Source organism: Drosophila ananassae, assembly GCF_017639315.1.
Source record: "Drosophila ananassae strain 14024-0371.13 chromosome 4 unlocalized genomic scaffold, ASM1763931v2 tig00000242, whole genome shotgun sequence".
In the NCBI taxonomy this organism is placed as follows: Eukaryota; Metazoa; Arthropoda; class Insecta; order Diptera; family Drosophilidae; genus Drosophila; species Drosophila ananassae.
This window is the reverse complement of record NW_025319048.1, coordinates 93,676-116,078: the sequence shown is the minus strand read 5'-3', so window position 1 is coordinate 116,078 and position 22,403 is coordinate 93,676. Positions and strand designations below refer to the sequence as shown.

Here is a 22,403-nt window from a genome sequence, read left to right as displayed (position 1 = left end):
AAAAAAATAAGTGATTGGAGGCAGAAGCAGTCTCATGTTATAACAAAAAAGCGTAGGCCTGAATTATTGAGTGGAGAGATAAATGACAAATTTATTTAAAAAATTTAACGAACAGCAAATGCAAGTGTTAGCTAAAGAAATACCAGAATTTCGTCCTGGCGATGATTTGAAGGTCACTTTTAAAGTAGTTGACGGTACAAGTGAACGTATACAGATATTTGAAGGTGTATGTATATCAAAAAGGAACCGCGGGTTACATTCTTCTTTTGCAGTCAGAAAAGTGAGCCATGGAGAAAGTATAGTGTCTCAGTTTTTTGTTTATTCTCCTGCACTGGTTTCAGTGCAAGTGACAAGAAAAGGAAAGGTTCGTAGAGCAAAACTGTATTATCTGTGCAAACTATTTGGAAAAGCTGCAAGGATCAAAGAGCGTACTACTTATGTTAAAAAGAAATCTAAGTAGATACAATAGGGAGTGATGTCAATTGTGTCATCTCAGAACTCTCTCTTGTCATCTCAGTGCGTGACACACAACTGTACGAACATTGTGTTTGCCTCCCGCTGTGGTGTCATCCCAATGCTCCGACACTGGGATCCAGCATTCATTATTCTCCTTTTGGTTTGTGCTTTCATGGAAAATGTAAAAATTATTTGCAGGCAAAGCCTGCTGGATCCCAGTGTCAGCTACTTGCATGACAAAAAAGGGGAAAGTTTTTTCAAATCCTCGTGTAAAGAAAAGTAAATGAGTATAAAGAAAAAATTCCTTAAATTACTTCAGTCAAGGCGTGTACATGCTCGTATAAAAAGGAAAAATAAAAAGAACAGAGCGCTACGCTTTTGTTCTTTCACGGCACTAGTTATCTCACTTGGCTGTCCTGTGTGTATATTGTTGAGTATATTAGTTAACTCTTACAGTGCCTTAACAGTAACGAAAATTTTATTGCCAGTTGAAATAAATGCTGATCTTGCTTTGGCGAGTAATCCTAGTGACTTGCGGTATAAGTCCATTGGCTTACTCAACGATTCTTTACGTAAGGTGTTTGGAGGAACTGATTTTAAAGACGGTGACGAAATTTTAAGTCGTAATTCTTACAAAGAACTAGAGAAATTTTTTCGTAAGAAAGTAAAAGATAGTGGTGAATATGAGATCTGGTTTACCGCGTCAAGTATAATTAATTCAATAAATAAAGATAAATATTTGAATGATCGTTATGCTAAATTACTTGATTGGCTAAAAGAAAAGAGGAGAGTGAAAAAATTTTTTAATAAGTCTTTATTCCTTAAATCTGACTCTCGTGAACCTGAAAATGCAGGGATTTTAGGAGCGTTTATCGGTTCATTAATGACAATTATAGTGTGCCTAGCATTAGCATTACCAATAGGAATTATGTCGGGCATCTGTCTTTACGAATTTATGCCTAAAAATAGGCTAATGACTAATATTGTAGAAATTAGCATAAATAATCTTGCTGCAGTGCCTTCAATAATATTTGGTGTAGTGGGCTTAACTCTCTATCTTGGCATATTTGGGCTACCACGCTCTTCACCACTTGTTGGTGGAATGACTCTTTCATTTATGATGTTACCTAATATTATAATTGCAACAAAAAATGCCTTTGCGAATGTTCCTATTACGATAAAAGATGCAGCGTTTGCGCTCGGTGCACCTCACATCAAGGTGATATTAGATCACTCTTTACCGATTGCGTTACCAAGAATAATACATGGTACTGTGCTTGCAATTGCAAGGATTTTAGGTGAATCTTCTCCTTTACTTATGATGGGTATGGTGGCATTTATTGCTGATACACCTACGTCCTTTTTCGATCCGGCGACTGTTCTACCTGTGCAAATATACATATGGTCAAGCAATCCTGAAATTGCATTTGTTGAACTTGCTGCTATCGCAATTATAGCTTTATTATTGGTGTTATTTGCGTTAAATTTAGTAGCAAATTTTGTAAAAAGGAAATTCGAATTTTTTAATTTTTAGCAATTCATGAAAATCACAGTCCTATCTGGTTATGGCTTAAATTGCGAAAAAGAAACTGCATTTGCATTTATGGAATGCAGCAGAAAACTTGGTATTGGTAATATTGAAGTAAAAATCGTTCACATTAACGATATCATAGATAATCCAGGTGAACTGAAATTAAGCAATATACTTGCAATTCCAGGGGGTTTTTCCTATGGTGATGACACTGGTGCTGGTAATGCGTTTGCTTTACGTATTAAAAACAACTTGTTGGATGAGTTTCAAGAGTTTTTATCTCAGGACAAGCTGATTATAGGAATATGTAATGGTTGTCAGATATTAGTAAAATTAATTCCAGAGTTCTCTAATCTAGCTTTAATCCATAATGATATAGGCGATTACCAATGCCGCTGGATTAGAGTGAGAGTTAATCCGCAGAGTAATTCTGTTTGGCTACGGGGTCTGAGTGAACTATATCTCCCTATTGCTCATGGGGAAGGCAAATTTTTTATGGATCAAGATATTTTGAACCAATTGATTGAGAGCAATTCCACCGCATTACGTTACATTGATAAAAATGGCAACTATGCTAACCTACAATTTCCTTACAATCCGAATGGATCTACATACGACCTAGCAGCTTTATCAGATAAAAGTGGAAGAGTGCTAGCTTTAATGCCCCATCCAGAAAGGGGAATATTTTTTACCCAGCAAGATAATTGGTCCCTTGAAAAAGAAAAGAGCAAGCGTTTAGGTGTTGCTGTGCCAAAATATGGCGATGGAATGCTTATATTTGAAAATGCACTGAAGTATTTTTGTTAAAATTTATTGATAGGGATTTATGGTCGAAATTATCCCCTGATATTGCAAAAAACTTGCTTGACAAGCCTTGCCAGTCCCCTTATCATGAAACTGAAGCTATTTATTTATCTTCTCTGTACAGATTAAATGACAAAAAAACTCACGTATCTGGCGTCCCATGTTTAATTTTTTGCACTATGTGCATCTTATGTCTTTATAAAATTTCTAGGTTTTTACCTAATATAAGCTGAAATGCGCTTATAAAGCATTTAAAACATCAAAAAACGCCGATTTAAAAAATGGATAGTGAATAACTAGCTACCCTAGGGTTTCTTTTGCCTTTTTTTCTGTTTAGTAAATTTCTTAAACATTTATGACTAAAGGTTAGTTGCATTAAAAAGCAGCTAAATCGCGGTTATTAAGCGTTTAGAATAAAAAAAACGCCATACTTGAAAGTATAATGTAAGTAATTAGCCAACCACGGGGCTTCTTTTGCCTTTTTTTTATTTGGTAAATTTCTTAATATTTATAGCTAAACGACAACCGTCATCCCGCTGCTTGTTAGCGGGATCTCTTGTTAGCGCCGCGGTGGTATGACGTAGGATTGTTGTCATTCCGCTACTTGTTAGCGGCTGAGATACCGCGAATGAATCGCGGTATGACGGTGTAGATGATGGTTAAGTAATTCGTCATCCCGCTGCTTGTTAGCGGGATCTAGAGATACCGCAACGTCTCACCTATAGCCTTCAGTGCTCCTTTTTTTGTCATCCCAGCGTCACGCGTTGGTTTCAACATTATATCATGAACTTTCTAAAATTCATTGAACTGTGCTTTCAAACGGTGGTGCCGGGGTGTGAGTATAATGATTATCAGTATATAAAAGTCATAGCAGACAGACTTGAAGCGGCAAATGTTGGCAAAATGAGGCGAATAATATTCAATATGCCTCCGCGTTCAATGAAGTCCCTGTGCATAAGCGTTGCGTGGCCCGCATGGATACTGGGAAATCAGCCAACTGCAAGAATAATAGTTGCAAGCTACTCTCGGCTGCTTAGCGAAAAGCACTCGCTCGATACAAGATGCATAATGCAGTCTAGTTGGTATAGAGAGCTGTTTCCAGAGGTAGAACTATCCAAAGATCAGAATACCAAATACAAATTTCAAACAGTGCAGAGAGGATACAGAATCGCAACGTCAGTTGGAGGGACGTTAACAGGTGAAGGTGGTGATTTCATCATCGTGGATGATCCACTGAGTCCCGCCCAAGCTTTGAGTGAAACGTTTAGAAAGCGTGCTACAAATTGGTTTGACCAGACTTTAGTAGCCAGGCTCAACAATAGAAAAAAAGGAGTAATTGTTCTTGTGATGCATAGGCTACATCAAGAAGATTTAACCGGGCACCTTCTCTCCAAACCGAAAAACATATGGAACCATACTTGTTTACCGATGATATCTGAAAATAAGGAGATTATCTATTCAATCAAAAAGCCAGCGCCTCCTTTTCTTGTTCCTGTCACCCGAGTAACTACAAATGAGTACAAAAGCTGGATTACAGCATCAAGTGCTAGAATGACACCACCCGTAATATTATACTCAAGAGAAGAAGGTCAGTTGCTATATCCCCTCGATGGAGGAAAAGAAGAAGTTGAGATGATAAAGGTTGAACTTGGAAGTTACGCTTTTGCTGCACAATATCAACAAAACCCTCTGCCACTTTCAAGTGGTATAATTAAACGAGAGTGGCTGAAGCGCTATAGAAATTTTTCTGATAGTCTCTCATATGTCACTCAGAGCTGGGACACTGCAGTTTCAACAAGCAGCATGAGCAACTTTAGCGTCTGCACCACCTGGACAAAAGTGGGCAATAAATTCTATTTACTCGATGTATATCGCGCAAAGCTTGAGTATCCAAAGCTTAAAGAGCAAGTTTTTTCCTTAGCAGCAAGATGGACGCCACACGCAATTTTAATCGAAGCAAAAACAAGTGGTCAGCAATTGGTGCAAGAGCTAAAGACAAACAGTGATTTACCAATTATCGAAATAGTACCACATGATGACAAACTCACTCGATTTTATCAAATTGTTCCGATTATAGAGTCTGGCAAGGTTTTTCTGCCGCACCAAGCAGTATGGCTGAACGATTTTGAGTATGAGATTTTAATGTTTCCTGAAACTCGACACGATGATCAAGTGGATAGTACCGTGCAATATTTGCAGTGGGTGAGAGATAGTAGCTCTAGGGTCGCAGCTTTACGGGCATTGTGATTTGAGTCTACCAGATCCAAGTAGTCAGCTACTTGCATGACACCCTGACAACCGTCATCCCGCTACGTGTTAGCGGGATCTAGAGATACCGCGAATGAATCGCGGTATGACGGTTCGTGGTGGTATGACAGTTCGTGGCGGTATGACGGTTCGCGGCAGCATGACGATAAGGTTTATACCTTGTCATTCCAGCGCGTGACGCTGGAATCCAGCCTTTATTATGCAGCCTGCTTGGTTAAAATTAAGTCTTCTGGATCCAAGTAGTCAGGGCACTGGGATGACAATTACCTTAACAATTTCAAAAGAAGCCTAGTGAGCTATCAGCTATGTGTAGCTAACATTCTGCACGTCCATAAAAAACAAACCTTCTTTTTCGTCTTGAACGCTAATAATAGCGTGAGTGTTAAAAGGTAAAGGATCATTTGTATGTCCATGGCCTACCCCTTTCATTGTAAATACAGGAAAGTTAACACTTTTTGCAAACCTTTCTTTTACAACTTCAACAAGGTTATCGTTATAGCAGTTAACGAAATCCCCAAAGATTACTGCATGTACTCCATCAAAGATGTGAGCTTGTTTTAGGTGATCTAAACTGCGCTCTATTGCGTATGGGTAGACTCTTATGTCCTCTAAAAATAGAATTTTACCTTTCGCATTTATTTGCCAAACAGTTCCTATACTGTTTTCAACTAAAGTCATATTACCACCGATGATTTTAGACTTTAATCTGCCATCTTTTAGTCTAATGCCATTATTTATCGTCTTTAGGTTATCAAATCTGATAGAATCCCGCTTGTTAAGAATTAACTCTTTCAATTTTTCAACAGAGCTTTCAGAAACGGAGTTATTTACTATCATTTCCAACATGGTGCCGTGAAGAGTTTGCCAATCATATTTAGCTTGTAGATGGATGTGCAAGGCAGTTATATCGCTATAGCCTATGAGGATCTTTTTGTTTTGAGCAATCCTTTCTTTTTTATCATTGGGTAACTTTTCTAGATAGGGAATTAACCGAGAAGCCCCTTCTCCTCCTCTGATACACCAGATTATTTTACTATCACCGGTTAGTGCACTAACCAAATCATTTGCTCTGAATTCATCAGAGTTGGAATAAAATGGATTATCATTACTATATATTTTCTCCGAAATATGGGGATTAAAATCCAAAGCTTCTACATATTCTTTTATGGTAGTCAGATCTGATTCTTTTCCCTTGGAGGAAGGAGCAATAATATCAACTTGGTCGATTGCATGAATACTTGTGTTAGCACATAAAGTGAGAATGAAATATAAAAGATAAACAATCATTAAAATATCTTATAAAACTCTTTTTTTAGTATATCATCCAATTCAGAGAGTGGAACTTTCACTCCTAGTTCTTCCATTGACGTGACGCCATAATCTTGCAGTCCACAAGGAATAATACCCTTATAATGAGAGAGGTCTGGAAAGACGTTAAGCGCTATGCCATGATAAGTTACCCATTTTCTTAAACGGATACCAAAAGCTGCAATTTTTTTTTCTACTCCATTGTTATTCACCCAAACACCTATTCTATCCTCTTTAAATTCTCCAAGTATATTAAATTGCTTTAAAACATTTATTATCCACTTACTTAGGTCTCTAATATATAGCTTTATGTCGCATTTATTTCTTTTTTTAAGGTTTAACATTAAATATATGATGCGCTGTCCTGGACCATGATATGTGTATTTGCCACCCCTGCCTGTTTTATATATAGGAAATAATTTTTCAACAACGTCGTCATCTGTTGCACTGATTCCTGCAGTATAAAGTGGAGGGTGCTGGAGTAGCCATACTAATTCGTCTGCTGAATTATTGTGAATTTGTTGAATTTTCTCTTCCATAGATTTTACGGCACAGTTATAATCAATAAGCTGATTAGATATTAGCCATTCTGTCATGTTCAATTTCTTTTCTTTTTAGTATAGCAGTGCGTTCTTTTCCTGTCATCCCAGTGTGTGACACTGGGCGCAGCCTTTCTTATTCCTAATATACTTAATACTAACTTCTGTGCTATTTCTCCTTAACAAACATAGTACATGACAAATGTTTAATTATTTGTCAACACAGGTCCTCTTTACGTATAGGCAACTTTTTTTATTGAAAAATTCAGAAAAATGTTGTATAATTATTAGTAGATTTTAGGTAAAATATATGGCAAACTCAAAATTTAGCATAACTTTCAACAACGAAATTTCAGAGTGTCTTGCTGGACTGGCTAAAATAAGAAATAAGTCCATTAAAGAACTAGCAGAGAAGCTAATACAAGAAGCAATTGAAAATGAGGAAGATAAAATACTAATTGAGCGTGCTGCTAGACGTAATGTTTCAGGTGTGAAGAAAATTAGAAGTGAGGATGTAGACTGGAATACAATATTATCTTCATAGAAAGCGTTCTTGAGAAAGACCTTCCAGCTCTTCCAAAAACAATAAGATTAAGGATCATAAATGCGATAAATAAGCGCCTTACAGTTGATCCCATTAACCTTGGTGAGCCATTATATTACAGATTTAAAGGACAAAGAAGATTAAGGGTAGGTGATTATCGCGTTATCTATTCCGTAAATATTATAAAATATGAAGTGGTTATCACAGAGATAGGACACAGAAAAGATATTTATAAGTAAGTACATCATATAAATATTAAATATATTTTTACTCCTTCCTGATTCATTTTCTACCTTAGGTGGCTTCGCTCAGCTCAAAAAAAAAGCTCATTCTTTTTGCTACCCCTTATTGTGCCTGCCATTTAACTACTGTGTAGAGATTGCTCTCAAACATAATGTTCGTACGTTAGTATATCCTTCCTGTGACACCAATTGATATAATTCTACCACAAATTCAATTTTTTAGGAGGCACATATGAATTTCAACATCTTTCAAAGAAAAAAAAGCGCAGTATTTACTAAATATTCTGCTTTGCAGCTAATGATGGAGCCAAGTTGGAGTAAGCGTGATTATGTAAGTTTTGCTGAGGAAGGTTACATAAAAAATGTTATTGCCTTTCGAGCAATCAATATGATTGCAAGTGCTGCATCTTCGGTACCTCTTACTCTCTGCCAGCTTACTGACCAGGGAAAATCGCAACTAAAAGCCCATCCATTACTGAAATTACTTTATTCTCCTAACCCAATGACATCAAAATCGGAATTTATTGAGGGGATTGTAACTTATCGGTTAGTTAACGGCAATTCTTATATATTGATGGTTGAGTCGCAGAACAATAGAAAACCACCAACAGAGCTTTATCTTCTGCGCCCAGATAGGGTTGAAATTGTTCCAGGGAGAAATAACGTTCCTTATATCTATCGTTATGCCATAAATAACAACAGTTATGACTTTAAAGTTGATAAACTAACTGGATGTTCAGCAGTGTTGCACTTAAAGACCTTTAATCCTTTGAATGATTGGTATGGGCTATCACCAATTGAGGCAGCTGCATATAGCATAGATCAGCATAATCAGGCGGGTGCTTGGAATCAAGCGATGTTGCAAAACGGAGCAAGACCAAGTGGTGCAATAGTTGTGAAATCAGCGAAAGATGGAAGTGGTGGAAGTTTAAGTCAAGAGCAGTACCAACGCTTAAAAGCGCAAATAAATGATCATTATTCAGGTTCTATAAACGCTGGAAGACCGATATTGCTTGAAGGAGGCTTGGAGTGGAAGGAAATGAGCTTATCACCAAGGGATATGGATTTTATTGAGTCCAAACACAGTTCAGCTCGTGATATTGCCCTGGCTTTTGGCGTTCCGCCGCAGTTGCTTGGCATACCAGGTGATAACACTTATAGCAATTTAGTCGAAGCACGCCTGTCCCTTTGGGAGCAGACGGTTTTACCAACGCTAGAAAATATTATCTGTCACCTGAATTCTTGGCTGATACCAAGATTTGGTGAAGATCTGTGCTTGTCGTATGACAAAGATACAATAGAAATTCTCATGGAAAAGAGACAAAAGTTGTGGAAATACGTAGAAAATGCAAGCTTTATGACACTCAATGAAAAAAGGGAAGCATTTGGCTTGCCACCACAGCCAGGTGGTGATAAATTGAGTTGAAGTTTTGATGTTTATTACTTATAGCTAAACTGACTTAGATTTATCGACAATTTGAAAAACCGTCATTCCGCTACTAGTTAGCGGAATCTATACCGCGAATGAATCGCGATATGACGTAGGGTTGCACTAGCTATAGCAACTTTGTCTGCGCAACCATTTTTTACCGCACCATTGAACAGATACGCTTGAAGATATCCGTTCAGATAAGTTTATTGTCCCCTAAACCGTACACGCCTAACGAGCTACCGCTAGAGCTTGTGAAAAATTCTCTATTTTTATTCCCTTTAATTTACTAGATAAATTATCTACAAGCAAATCTGATTTAGTACAGATCTGCTCTATTTTTTCAGGAGATAAAGAAGAATCTAATTGATTCGCTATACCAGACACTCCATTTAAAACTACTCCAGCACCATATGGTACATATGACACAGTATATATAGCACCTGACGTAAGATCTAGCAAATTCTGAGAAGCAGTGATCATCTTGTATCCTACTGTATTTTTATCTTTTTCTTTAATCTCCTCAAGTATCTTTGATGCACTACAGGGAATATAAGATATACCAGCTATACCATATGAAGCCCCATTTAAGGCGTACGATACAACTACCGTTGTTGCTGATAGTGCTTTGGCTCCATATTTTGCAGTATAAAGCAATGGCTTAAGGGCATAAGAAATAGTTTTACCTTGTAATTCAGATTCAAGCAACGAATTTAGTTCTTCTTGTGTTGCTGCACATTCAAAAAATTCTTCCTCATCAATTTCTGCAAGATCAATCTCCTCAAAACCCTCATCAATATCTACAAGAGTCACTGTTTCTTTTATAGGGCTAACTTCTACATCACTCTCATCAATTTCTGCAAGATCAATCTCCTCAAAACCCTCATCAATATCCACAGGAGTCACTGTTTCTTTTATAGGGCTAACTTCTACATCACTTCCAATAACACTTGAATTTTTGCCAAAAAGATTCGAAAACATACTAAACATTTTTTTTACCTACAACTTAACCCTCATATCAATATATTAACCTAATATTAACCAGGTGTCAAGCACATATGACTCTTATAAACAGATGTTAGTAAATCAACTATTTTTCTTGCCAACCAGAGCGGTGAAGATTTGGTCTACATCAAAACTCATCTTAGGACGCCAAATAGGGCCATCCAAATGCATATCGATATAGATTGGATTACTATAGTTTGGTGGTATGAAAAAGAACCTGAATATAGAAGCTAAAGCGAAGTTAGATAAGGTTAAATTAGAAGAGATTGACCCTGATGCTTGATCAATCCCGAACTGTAAACTAGTTGAACATATACCACTCTTAATACTTGCTTTTCCGCTAATATTTTCAAAAAATGTTTTACCATTATATATATCAATATAAGCAAGTGTGGAAATTTCAGATTTATTCTTACTGCTTAACAAATTAGTGATAAATGAATTGAAATCTACATTAGTAACTTCTATTCCTTGCGCTTGTAAGTTTACATCTCCTGATAAGTTACTAGCCCAATCATGAAAACTTTTTCCTTGAGTTTTGATTTCACCATTTAAGCTTACCTGACCATTTACATTGTCAATTCCTATAACCTTACCAATCTTTTTAGTGTCCAAATTTACAATAGAAAACCTTGTATTTATTGAGTCTGATCTTAAATAACCCTGAAAAAACACTTGCCCGTGTTCTAATACGTAACTTGCCTGCCTGATAGTGATAGTGTTGTTTCTCATTACCGCATCCAAATTAAAATCTTTCAAAACATTCTGCTTGGTTTTAAATTCTGCAGTATTGATTTGCACATTTGCATCAAAGCCTTCTTTGTCATCCAAAAAATCAAGCTGCTTTGTTGACCATTGAATTTGATCTATCTCATTTCTTGAATTTCTTTTCGTCTCTACTAAATTTGGTAATGTAATAATTTTTCCATTAAATTTACTGCCCGTAAGGTTAACATCTAATAAAGGTTTGGCGTATTTTTGATCTGCTAATATTTTTGCATTACCGGTAATATCGAAATCTTCTCCAGATAGTTTTATTTTATCTGCAACTAGCTTACCTTTTTCCATTTTCAGCAAAAAATCCAAATTTTTAATTTTCGTATCATTCAATGTAAGGTTATTAACACGGGCCTTTATATTTGCATCATACTGAAAATTTTTCAGCCATTGCATTTTAGGTAAACTGCTAAATAATGAATGATCATATTTATCTGCATCAAGATTATGCATGCTAAATTCACCATCGACCACACTGCGTTTTTTTGTGTGGCTTACTCTAATTGACCCTTGCAAGGATTCCTTATTATTTAGCAGTCTAATGTCTGAGATAGATAATATTCTTGGTGCAAGGTGCAGTTTAGAACTTAGTGTAAATTGATTTTTCTGGTTTTCTTTCATCTTTATAGAAGGGAAAAAACATGAAATGAATGACCCAAAATCATTTCCTTCGACTAATAAATCGCCGTTGAATTCAGATAGGACATTATTGTTTGAGATCTCTCCTGATAAGTAAGATATATTATTGATTCCAGGAAATTTAAGAAGCGTATTAACTTTTACTTTGCCATCAGTGGATTTTAGTACAGCACGGAAATTGTCCAATATTTTGTTTTGATATTGAATGTTAGAAGCTTCCATATTAAAATTTAAGCTCAAGTTCTTTGGCACAACTGCTCTAAAACATTCCAGAAGATCCTTCATATTCATTGTTCTTTGTGAATCATTTTGTATGGAATCTAAATCAACTTTACTGAAGCTAATATTGAAATTAGTGTGATTGCCTTTTCTATCATTTTGTATTGTACCACTGGCTTGCATGCTTTTGGAATCAATTTTTAAGTCAGTTGCCGTAAACTCACTTTCATTAAGACTTATATTGGATGATATCTTGATATTTTCGCTAGGAATAACATGAGAGAGAAAGCTAAGATTAATGATTTTTGCTAAATCACTCACAGAACCGGAACTATTATTAATCGTTAGTGTTAAATTACCCTGGAGTTCTTCTTGATTTCTATTACCTGTAAATAGCAAATTTACAAAATTTGATTCAACACTAATGTGTACATTCTTTTTTGTGATATCAACCTTTCCTGAAAAATCGTAATTATTGTCACCTACCTTTACTTTACCAGAGAATTGCCTGTTTTTTTTTACAGCAACCTCCTTTATGTTAACAATATCAGCGAAATCACTCTTAAAACTTACTTGGCTGTCTTTTATTACTATATCGACTGTGTTACCACTGGCTTTTGTATTTATAATATTAATTAAATTTTCTTTATTGCTTTTCATGCCAAACAATGTGATTGACTTTGGTTGCAACGAAAATAAAAACAACGATAGGAACGATGGTCTTATTTCAATTTTTCTTACACTAATTAAATCTGATAACTTTTGCTCTTTATTTTCGTTGTATTGTACATATACATTATAAATAGTGAGCTTTGGAGTAATGAGTGAAACTTCAACTTTCCCTCCAATATGCACTTTAGCATCATACGTCTTCTCCAACTCTTTTATGATATATTGCCTGTAGCCACTCCAATCCTTAAAAGTTGCAGCAACATGAAGAAGGACTAATACTAAAGAAATTGATAATATGGCGTATAAAGAAAGTTTCATAGTAGACCTCTCATTCCGGCATCTCTTCGTCTTGTCATCCCAGTGCCTATTCCTGTCATCCCAGCACCCACTCCTGTCATCCCAGTGCTTGACACTGGGATCCAGAAAATTTGATTAGACATTAAGTTGGTTAGCAAAAAAGTAGCTAATCTTATGTTAAAACACAACATTTTTGATGAGGTTGCATGAGAAGCTGGATCCAAGTAGTCAAGCACTGGGATGACACCCTTCCCGGTGGAAATTGCTTTCAAATCACAACACTCATACAGTTGTATGTGTGACACTGAAATCCAGTGTGACTTAAACAAGGTTTTCCAGATCATACAATCAACAAAATTTCTGGATCCCAGTGTCAAGCACTGGGATGACACCGTTTGCTGTTCCTTTAGCAAAAGATCTGGTTTATACATATTTCAAATTATTCAAACTTCCTCTAAAAGTTAAGTAAAGAGTACCAAAATAAACAATAACACTCAAAGCTATTAAAGTCGCTAAATAAACAATACGAGCCAACATTTTATCAAAAAATAATCCTGCCAACAAAGAATTAAAAATATAAAGGGCTATTGACATGACTGCCGTTGCTACAAAAATTTTCATGATATTTAACAATAACGCTTGGCTAACCTTATACATCTTATTTATTGTTAAATAACTAATTAATAGAATGGAGTTTATCCAAGTGGAAACGGAAGTAGCAATAGCAATCCCCGTATGCTGATACTTGTTCATTAACAAAAGGTTTAGCACTACATTAATTCCAAGACACATTAGCGAAAATATGGTTGGTATTTTCAGATTGCCTTTAGCAAAAAATGTAGGTAGCAATACTTTATTTATAATAAATGCAGGTAAAGAAAGAGAAAATGCTATTAAAGTGGGAACAGTTTGCTGCACTGCATAATGATCAAACCGGCCGTAAGAAAAAAGCGTAAGTAAAATTATGTCGGGAATAATGATAAAGGCAGCAGTTGTTGGCATAATTAACATTAATCCTATGTTGAGAGCCTTGTTCTGTATTTTGACTATATTTTCAGTATTATTCACCTGTTTTGAAATTAGAGGAAGAAGCACTGTACCAATTGCAGTACCGATTATTCCCTGCGGTAGTTGATTTAGTCTATCGGCATAATATATATAAGACACCGCATTTGGTATAAAACTTGCCATTATTGTATCAATCCATAAGCTTATTTGAGTTACACAATTGTTGATAATTGCAGGTATCACACGCTTAAAAAACAACCTTACTTCATTGCTTAATTCAAGGCTAAAAGAAAAAGCTGCCTTTAACTTGTATGCACTAAATAGTATCAAAAGTAGCTGGAAAATTCCTCCTATAAGAACAGCTATAGAAAGGTTGTGCGCTGGAGTTTTTACGTAAGGCACAAACAAACTGATGATTAAACAGAGATTCAAAACGATTGGTGCAATAGCTGTTGAAGCAAAATGCTGCTTTACTTGCAGCATTCCACCAATAAGTGATGCAATTGAAACAAAGATTATGTAGGGCATCATAATTCTTGATAAAGTAACAGTAAGGGTAAACTTACTTTGGTCAAATCCAGGAGCAAAAATTTGAATCATATAAGGGGAGAAAGTTTGCATGATAAAGCAAAAAATTACTAAGATAATAAACGTAATGGATATTACACTACTTGCAAAATTAAATGCCTTCTTATTATCATATGATTCTGTCGAGTATAACGGTATGAATGAGGTAGTGAACGCTCCTTCTGCAAAAAATGCTCGAAATAGATTGGCAAAGCGAAACGAAGAAAAAAATATGTCTGCAAGAGAGTTTGCACCAATAACTGTAGCAATCAATACATCTCTTATTAACCCTGAGATCCTTGAAATAGCCGTAAAAAAACTAAATGTGAAAATACTTTTAAACATACCACTACTTCATTAGTGTCAATACAATTAACTATAATGGTAAAAGTATCAATGAAAATATTTATTGGCTAAACTTAAAACCCTCTGCAAAAGGAGAGTTAAATAATCAATTGACTATTTGCGCTCTTATGTTAGAAATTTTATATCTTGGCGGGCGTAGCTCAGTTGGTAGAGCGTCAGTTTGTGGTACTGAATGTCGCCAGTTCGATCCTGGTCGCTCGCCCCACTAAAACCCGATAATTTGAAAAACCGTCATCCCGCTGCTTGTTAGCGGGATCTAGAGATACCGTGACGGTATGACGTGGGGTTAGCTATACATTAGCCACTGATGATTGAAATAGTTAATTACTGTAAAATTTGACATTAACCGCTAATAGTTAGAATATTAGTAGAGTAAGAATTACTCAAGAAGGCATGCATAAATATGATGTAGTAGTAGTAGGTGGTGGTCATGCAGGGTGCGAAGCGGCTGCTGCGGCAGCTCGCCTGGGTACAAACACGCTGCTTATAACTCATAAAATTTCAACTATAGGGGAAATGTCCTGCAATCCAGCAATCGGAGGAGTTGCAAAGGGTGTTGTAGTCAGGGAAGTTGACGCTCTTGATGGAATAATGGGAAGAGCAATCGACCGAGCAAGCATACACTCAGTCATTTTAAATAGCAGCAGAGGTGCGGCAGTGTGGGGACCACGTGCACAGGCAGATCGAAAATTATACAAGCAAGCAATACAGGAAATTATTCTAAATTATAACAATTTGACGGTAAAAGAAGAGTCAGTTGACGATTTCCTTATAGAGAGTAATAACAATGGAGAATTGTGCATTAAAGCTGTAATAACAAGCTCAGGGGAACATATACTAACAGGTAAAGTCGTTTTAACCACAGGAACTTTTCTGCAAGGTGTAATTCATATAGGAGAACAAACAACCCCTTCAGGGAGAATGGGAGATAAGCCTGCAGTAGAACTTGCAAATACGTTGAATAAATATGATTTTAGATTAGGTAGACTGCGTACCGGAACTCCACCAAGGCTTGATCGTGGCACTATAAATTGGTCAATATTGCAAGAACAAGTGGGTGATAATCCACCTGTGCCGTTTTCTTATCTCACAGAAAAAATTAACCAACCTCAGGTATCATGCTTTATTACCCATACTAATGAAAATACGCATAAAATAATTAGAGAAAATCTTCATAGGTCAGCTTCTTCGTATCTAAGTGACGTTGTTGCGCCAAGATACTGCCCATCCATTGAAGTTAAAGTGAAAAAATTCGCAGAAAAAAGTAGCCACCAAATATTTTTAGAACCAGAAGGCCTGGATGATGATACTGTATACCCGAACGGAATTTCAAATTCATTGCCCATTGAAGTGCAGCGTGAAATGATAAAGAGTATCAAGGGACTTGAAAATGCAGAAATACTAAGACCTGGATATGCAGTTGAGTATGACTATATTGACCCACGAGAGCTGTTTCATACTCTTGAAACCAAGAAAGTCAAAGGCCTATATTTTGCTGGCCAAATTAATGGCACCACTGGATATGAAGAAGCAGCAGGGCAAGGAATTATCGCCGGAATTAATGCAGCACTCTCTGCATTTGAAAAAAAAGAAAGCTTTGTTCTCCATCGTACAGATTCGTATATCGGTGTAATGATAGATGATCTAGTCACTAAAGGGGTGATCGAACCTTATAGATTATTTACCTCGCGTGCAGAATATAGGCTAGCTATCAGGTCAGACAATGCAGATAGAAGATTAACACAAAAAGGTTATGATATTTCCCTTGTTTCGCATGAGAGATACTCTGTTTTACAGAATAAACTTGAATCCATTAAGCAGCTTGAAGAGAAGTTAGGGAGTCTGACGATTACTCCTGAGCAGCTTAGGTCTTATGGTATCAAAATATCTTATGATGGGATAAGAAAAACGGCACTAGATTTACTTAGCTATCCAAACATCGACTGGAATAAATTACAAGAAATATGGCCGGAGTTAAGCAGCGTCACGCGCTGGAATGACAAAATGGGACACACCAAAGCGGATAATAGAGCTAAGAATGAAATATGCGAAGCGGTTGAAATTGAAGCAAAATACAAACCTTATCTAATAAGACAAGAAGCGGATATGAAGTTTTTACGAGAGGAAATTAACACTCAAATTCCAATTGATTTCAACTATTCACAAGTTAAAGGCCTGTCAAGTGAAGTAATAGAAAAGTTGCAGACGATAAAACCAGCGACGATTGGCATTGCAAAGCAAATACAAGGCATCACTCCCGCAGCGATAGTGAGCATATTAGTGTATTTGAGAAACAGGAAAACGAAAGTGGCTGCTAATTTTGTATGAGGTGTTCTATGTCAAAAATCGAAGAATTTCGTTCTTTTATGCACGAGATAAACGTTGATGCATTTATGTTGCATACTAAAGATGAATATTTAAATGAGTATTCAGAGGAGCTAACAAAGCTGTGTGGCTTTACAGGAACAAATGGGCTACTTATCGTTACAAAAGACAACAAGTGCCCATTTTTTACGGATGGACGCTATATCACACAAGCTCGCAATCAGCTCGATCGGGGCAATTTTCAAGTATATAATATACAAGAAGAGGATCCACGCGAATGGATAAAAGCAAACTTAACATCGACTGCCTCACTAGGTTATTATTTGCAATATTTTACCATAGAAGATATAAGAAAGTATGAGAATATCTGTAAATTAATACCCTGTTTAGCTGGAAAAAAAAGTGACTATCGAAAACAAGCAGTGGTTTTACATTCTATTGAACATGCTGGTGAAAGTAGTAAGGACAAATGTGAAAAAGTCGCTAAAAGTATAGATAAAGAAGCTGAAGCAGTGCTTTTAACTGATCCAAATTCAATTTCATGGTTATTAAATTTAAGAAACGAAAATGCTAAATATACTCCATGTATATTGGGTCGTGCTATATTGTATAAAAGCGGTAATGTTGATTTGTTTATTCAAGATAAAGAACATTCAACTATAGAAGCAAATTTAGGCAATCATATAAATATTTTTGATATTAGTGAGCTAGAAAATTCGCTGCACAAGCTAAATTCAATAGTCATGGATCCAAGCACAACTCCAATGAGTATCATGGCTGTAATAAAAGATAAACAGGTAGCTGAGAGAGAAGATCCTTGTCTAATTTATAAAGCAGCAAAAAACCAAACTGAAATAGCTGGGGCTATAAATGCGCATATCAGAGATGGAGTGGCAGTTACAAATTTTCTATATTGGCTTGAAAATAATGTTGGTACAGAACTTGAAGCTGAAGAAAAGATTTTAGAATACAGAAAAGAGCAGAATTTGTTTAAGCAACTAAGTTTTCCAACAATTTCAGCATTTAATGAGAATGGAGCAATAATTCACTATCGTGCAAGCAGTAAGACGAATAAAGTAATTCAGAAAGATGGACTGTATTTGATTGACTCTGGTGGCCAGTACCTTGACGGCACAACTGATGTGACAAAAACTGTAGCAATTGGCAATCCAACTGATGAACAAATAACCCACTATACAATAGTACTCAAAGCTCACATTGCTATAGCAAGTGTCATCTTTCCTCCTGGCACTACTGGTGGAGAATTGGATATATTAGCACGTACGCATTTATGGAAATTTGGAATGGACTATATGCATGGTACAGGGCATGGAGTAGGAAGTTACCTATCAGTACACGAAGGACCACAAGCAATATCAAAGGGAAATAAAGTGAAACTCACGCCAGGCATGATACTATCCAACGAACCTGGCTATTACATTCCGGGAGAGTATGGAATAAGGATTGAAAATCTGATGTATGTTGATAAACATAAAAATGGTTTCTTGGGATTTAAACAACTAACCTCTATTCCATATGATAGAAGGCTAATAAGTGTGCAAATGCTTACTAAGGATGAAATTGAATGGATAAATGGCTACCATCAATTTGTCTATAAAAACTTAGAAAATAGCGTCAAAGATAAGGAGTGGTTAAAGAAAGTATGTGACCCTTTATAAGCAAAGGAGCATTTTTTATTATTTAAAAAGTATTAATGCAATTGTGACAGGTATTTTGTATTGTTTTTAATTTTAAAATAATATATAATAAAGGACACGTATTTTTAGGTAGGTTATAATTATGATAGACAAAGGGCAAGGAGATGAATTTATGAAGCAGTATATGGATACTTGCAAAGAGCAAATAGAAAAATTAGCCAAGGATCCTGAATTGCTTAATCAGGCTTTAAAACCATTTATGCAAATGTCTCAGCAGCTTATGGCTGGCGGTATGTTAGAAGGGGCTATGCCTGGCATGATACCTGATTTGGGCAGTATGGATGTTAACAAGATGATTGCTCAGATGAAGGAAATGATTGACTACATAAGAGGTAACTATAAGGAACTAATGAAAGAGCGCAGCTCGCAGATTCAAGAGCTTAATGAATCCAGTAAAAAGCTAAGAGGCTTAGTTAAAAAATTGATAGAAAAGATCGAAAGTAAATAAATAACATCTGGATTTCTGTCATTCTATATACAACTTTCTAGTTGGACGGTAAGTCGAGGTCAATTATTGATGTCATGAAAGTAGCTGACACTGGTTCCTTTATGACGGCAGTGCCCAGAGGTGTCATCCCAGTGCTTGACACTGGGATCCAGTTCTTATTACCTGGTGTAAAGTTAAGTTTCCTGGATTCCAGTGTCAAGCACTGGAATGACAGCAATCCTACGTCATACCGCGATTCATTCGCGGTATCTTAGTATAGATTCCGCTAACAAGTAGCGGAATGACGGTTTTTCAAATCGTCGATGAACCTAAGTCACTTTAGCTATAGTATCGGGAACGTAATTGCACATTGGTTTTACAAATTTGAAAATTAGTGTTAGATAAAAATATAAACGCAAAAGGAAAAAAAATGATTGAACTTAGAGGTCCAGAAATTTGTGCAGGCGGAAATAAGAAAAATTTGATTGTTTTTTTACATGGTTGGGGCTCAAGTGGCGATAATTTCATTCACCTTGCTAAAGTTATGAGCAAGTTTTTACTGGGTTCATATTTTGCAGTACCCAATGCTCCGTTTGAAAGAGAAATAGGTGATGGTTATCAGTGGTTCAGCTTGGAAGATCGTAGTGAGGAAGCGCTATATAATGGAGTAAAAAATGCTACATCAATTGTAAATCATTTCATTGATACAAAATTAAAGGAGCTTAATTTAAAAGATACGCAACTTTCTTTAGTTGGATTTTCTCAAGGAGCAATGCTTGCAATACATACAGCTCTCACCCGCTCTCAATCCTGTGCATCAGTTGTTGCATACTCTGGTAGATTTCTTTCACCTTCAAAAACTGCACCAGAGATCAAGTCAAAACCTAACATATGTGTTATCCATGGTGATGCTGACGACGTGGTACCTTTTTCGTCCCTCGACTTAGCGGTTAAAGCTCTGAAAGAAAATGGAGTAAATGTTGAAGGACACCCAATTCATGCATTAGGGCATATTATTAATGAAGAGGGAATAAAATTAGGAGTAGAATTTATCAAGAAGAATTTTAAAAATTAATTTTCATGCACTTGTTTTGCTTTGGTTATGGATATGTAGCTAAATTTTTATCGAAAAAATTACTGAACTTAGGTTGGAAAGTCAGTGGCACATCAAGAAGTAAAAATATACAAGATGTAATCCTCTTTAATTATGAGAAAGTTAGTCAAGATCTGCTTAAAAGCGCAACGCACGTTTTAATTTCTATTCCTCCAGATGGCGATGATGTTGTGGAGAGATACGGTGATTGTCTGCAAAATGTAAAATGGCTTGGTTATTTGTCTGCAACTAGCGTCTATGGTGATCACTCTGGTAATTGGGTGGATGAGGAATCTGAAACAAGACCTATAGAAATCAGAGGAGAAAAGCGCCTTAAATCTGAAAAGAAGTGGCTAAATAGCAAACTGCCTGTACATATTTTTCGTTTAGCTGGAATATACGGTCCTGGTAGGAACGTGTTAATTGACTTGCAGCTTGGCAAAGCAAGAAATGTGAAAAAAGAAGGGCATTTTTTTTCTCGTATTCACGTTGAAGATATATCGAATATTTTATTTTCTTCCATGCAAAACATAAAACCTGGTGAAATATACAATTGTGCAGACGATTTACCCACTACACAATCTGAAGTGGTAATATATGCGACCAAACTTCTCAATGTTAGCCCTCCAGAACCAATTGAGTTACCAGATTATGCACAGAGTTTTTATTTAGGATCAAAGAGAGTAAGTAATGTTAAAATTAAAAAAGATCTTAATGTCTCTCTAATTTATCCTAACTACAAGGTGGGATTAGAGAGTTTGCACGTAAACAAAACTGAAATCACATCAGAATGATAGATAGGCTTATTGTCACTGCCATTAAGTTAAGGAAAGAATGGTTAAAAACTGAACTAAAAAGTCAGAAATAAGTATCCGTTCAGCGGAGTGGCAGAATAAGGTAGACAAGGTGATCTAAAAAGATAATCATAGAGCAAAAGTGAAATAATATGGTAAACCTTTTAGAACTTTGCAAAAATTTACAGCAAAAAATAGAAAGGTTAGAAGCAAAAATAGAAAGATTGGAAAAAGAGAATGAAAGTTTAAAAGCAGAAAATAAGGCTTTAAAGATAGAAAATGCTGAGTTAAGAGAAAGACTCGGTTTAAGCTCAAAAAATTCATCAATACCAAGTTCCAAAGAGTTGTATAAAATAAAAAAGAATAAGCCGAAAAGCGAAAGGAATATTGGCGGTCAGGTTGGTCATAAAGGAAGTTTTCGCGCCAACATGGATGCAGATAAAGTAGTAAAGATAGAGTTGCCTAATACTTGCGAATGCGGAGGAGAAATTGCAATATGTGAAAAACCATATATTCATCAGAAAGTTGATCTTCCAGAAATCAAGCCTTATGTAGTGGAATATCAGTTAGAACATGGCCGTTGTCGGAGATGCGGAAAGAGAAGAAGTAGCAAGTTACCGGAAGGTGTTACGCCAGATACATTTGGTCCAAGGGTTAAGTCAATAATTGCAGCGTTCAGCGGATTCTACAAAAATTCAAAACGCGAAATAGCGAGTGTCGTAAATGATATCTTCAATTTGAACATAAGCGTCGGTAGCATATCAAATAGTGAACATAGAGTTGCTTCAAAATGCAAAAAAATGTATGAGCAGATCGAACAAGAGATAAGTAGGAGTAAAGTTCTACATATTGATGAAACGAGCCATTATAACAAAGGTAAACTCGCTTGGTGTTGGATGTTTGCAAGCAATACGGCAAGTTTTGTAAAATTTACAGAGTCAAGAGGAATGAAAGTTTTACAAAATAGTAAATTCTGCAATCGCAATAGCTTGGTAATAACTGACAGGTATGCAGCATACAATTATTTTGCCGATAAAAACAGGCAAATCTGTTGGGCACATTTATCAAGAGATTTTGAAAGATTAGCACATAGTTGGAATATTGAAGTTAAAGTTCTGGGTTGTTACTTGAGAAACGTGGCCACTGAATTATTTGCACTAAAAAAAGCTTTACTAAAAAGTGAGATAGATGTTTTGAGGTTTGTCAGACGTGCCAGAAAATTAAGAAAACGTACAAAGTATTACTTGAAGGAGATATCTCGTTTACCTGAAGCAATTGGAGCCTCTCGAGTTGCAAAAAATGTTCTGAGATCTGAAAGAATGATGTGGAAATTTTTAGATGACCCAGAAAATATTCCGCTGACAAATAACCACGC

The 22,403-nt window shown here is 36.1% G+C and overlaps 2 protein-coding genes and 1 non-coding gene across 5 annotated transcripts; 2 read left to right on the top strand and 1 right to left on the bottom strand.

Annotated features, from left to right (window-relative positions):
- The first annotated feature begins 97 nt into the window (after positions 1-97).
- LOC123258102 (uncharacterized protein RBE_0759-like) lies at positions 98-21,176 on the top strand. 3 transcript variants are annotated; one of them, XR_006507967.1, is made up of 9 exons: positions 3,401-6,314; positions 6,376-7,207; positions 7,263-7,685; positions 7,749-7,854; positions 7,916-8,023; positions 15,649-15,784; positions 15,850-18,473; positions 18,540-18,725; positions 18,784-21,176. XR_006507967.1 is itself a non-coding variant. In XM_044717989.1 (5 exons), the coding sequence occupies exons 4-5, from the start codon at positions 7,845-7,847 to the stop codon at positions 9,116-9,118; spliced, it is 1,209 nt and encodes a 402-aa protein (XP_044573924.1). In that variant the 5' UTR covers positions 98-364; positions 6,376-7,207; positions 7,263-7,685; positions 7,749-7,844. The 3 variants fall into 3 exon arrangements, 1 of the variants encoding a protein (XP_044573924.1); XR_006507966.1 differs by having other exon boundaries at positions 5,897-6,314; positions 15,850-18,725; XM_044717989.1 differs by lacking the exons at positions 3,401-6,314; positions 15,649-15,784; positions 15,850-18,473; positions 18,540-18,725; positions 18,784-21,176 and adding an exon at positions 98-364 and having other exon boundaries at positions 7,749-7,850; positions 7,916-9,118.
- On the bottom strand, positions 12,289-14,822 carry LOC123258103 (probable lipid II flippase MurJ). Its single transcript, XM_044717990.1, has 2 exons — positions 12,759-14,822; positions 12,289-12,705 (listed from the first exon to the last, which is right to left on the bottom strand). The coding sequence occupies exon 1, from the start codon at positions 14,648-14,650 to the stop codon at positions 13,154-13,156; it is 1,497 nt and encodes a 498-aa protein (XP_044573925.1). The 5' UTR covers positions 14,651-14,822; the 3' UTR covers positions 12,289-12,705; positions 12,759-13,153.
- Positions 14,801-14,873, top strand: Trnah-gug. The gene has a single exon. It is a non-coding gene; the product is annotated as a tRNA-His (tRNA).
- Positions 21,177-22,403: the final 1,227 nt, after the last annotated feature.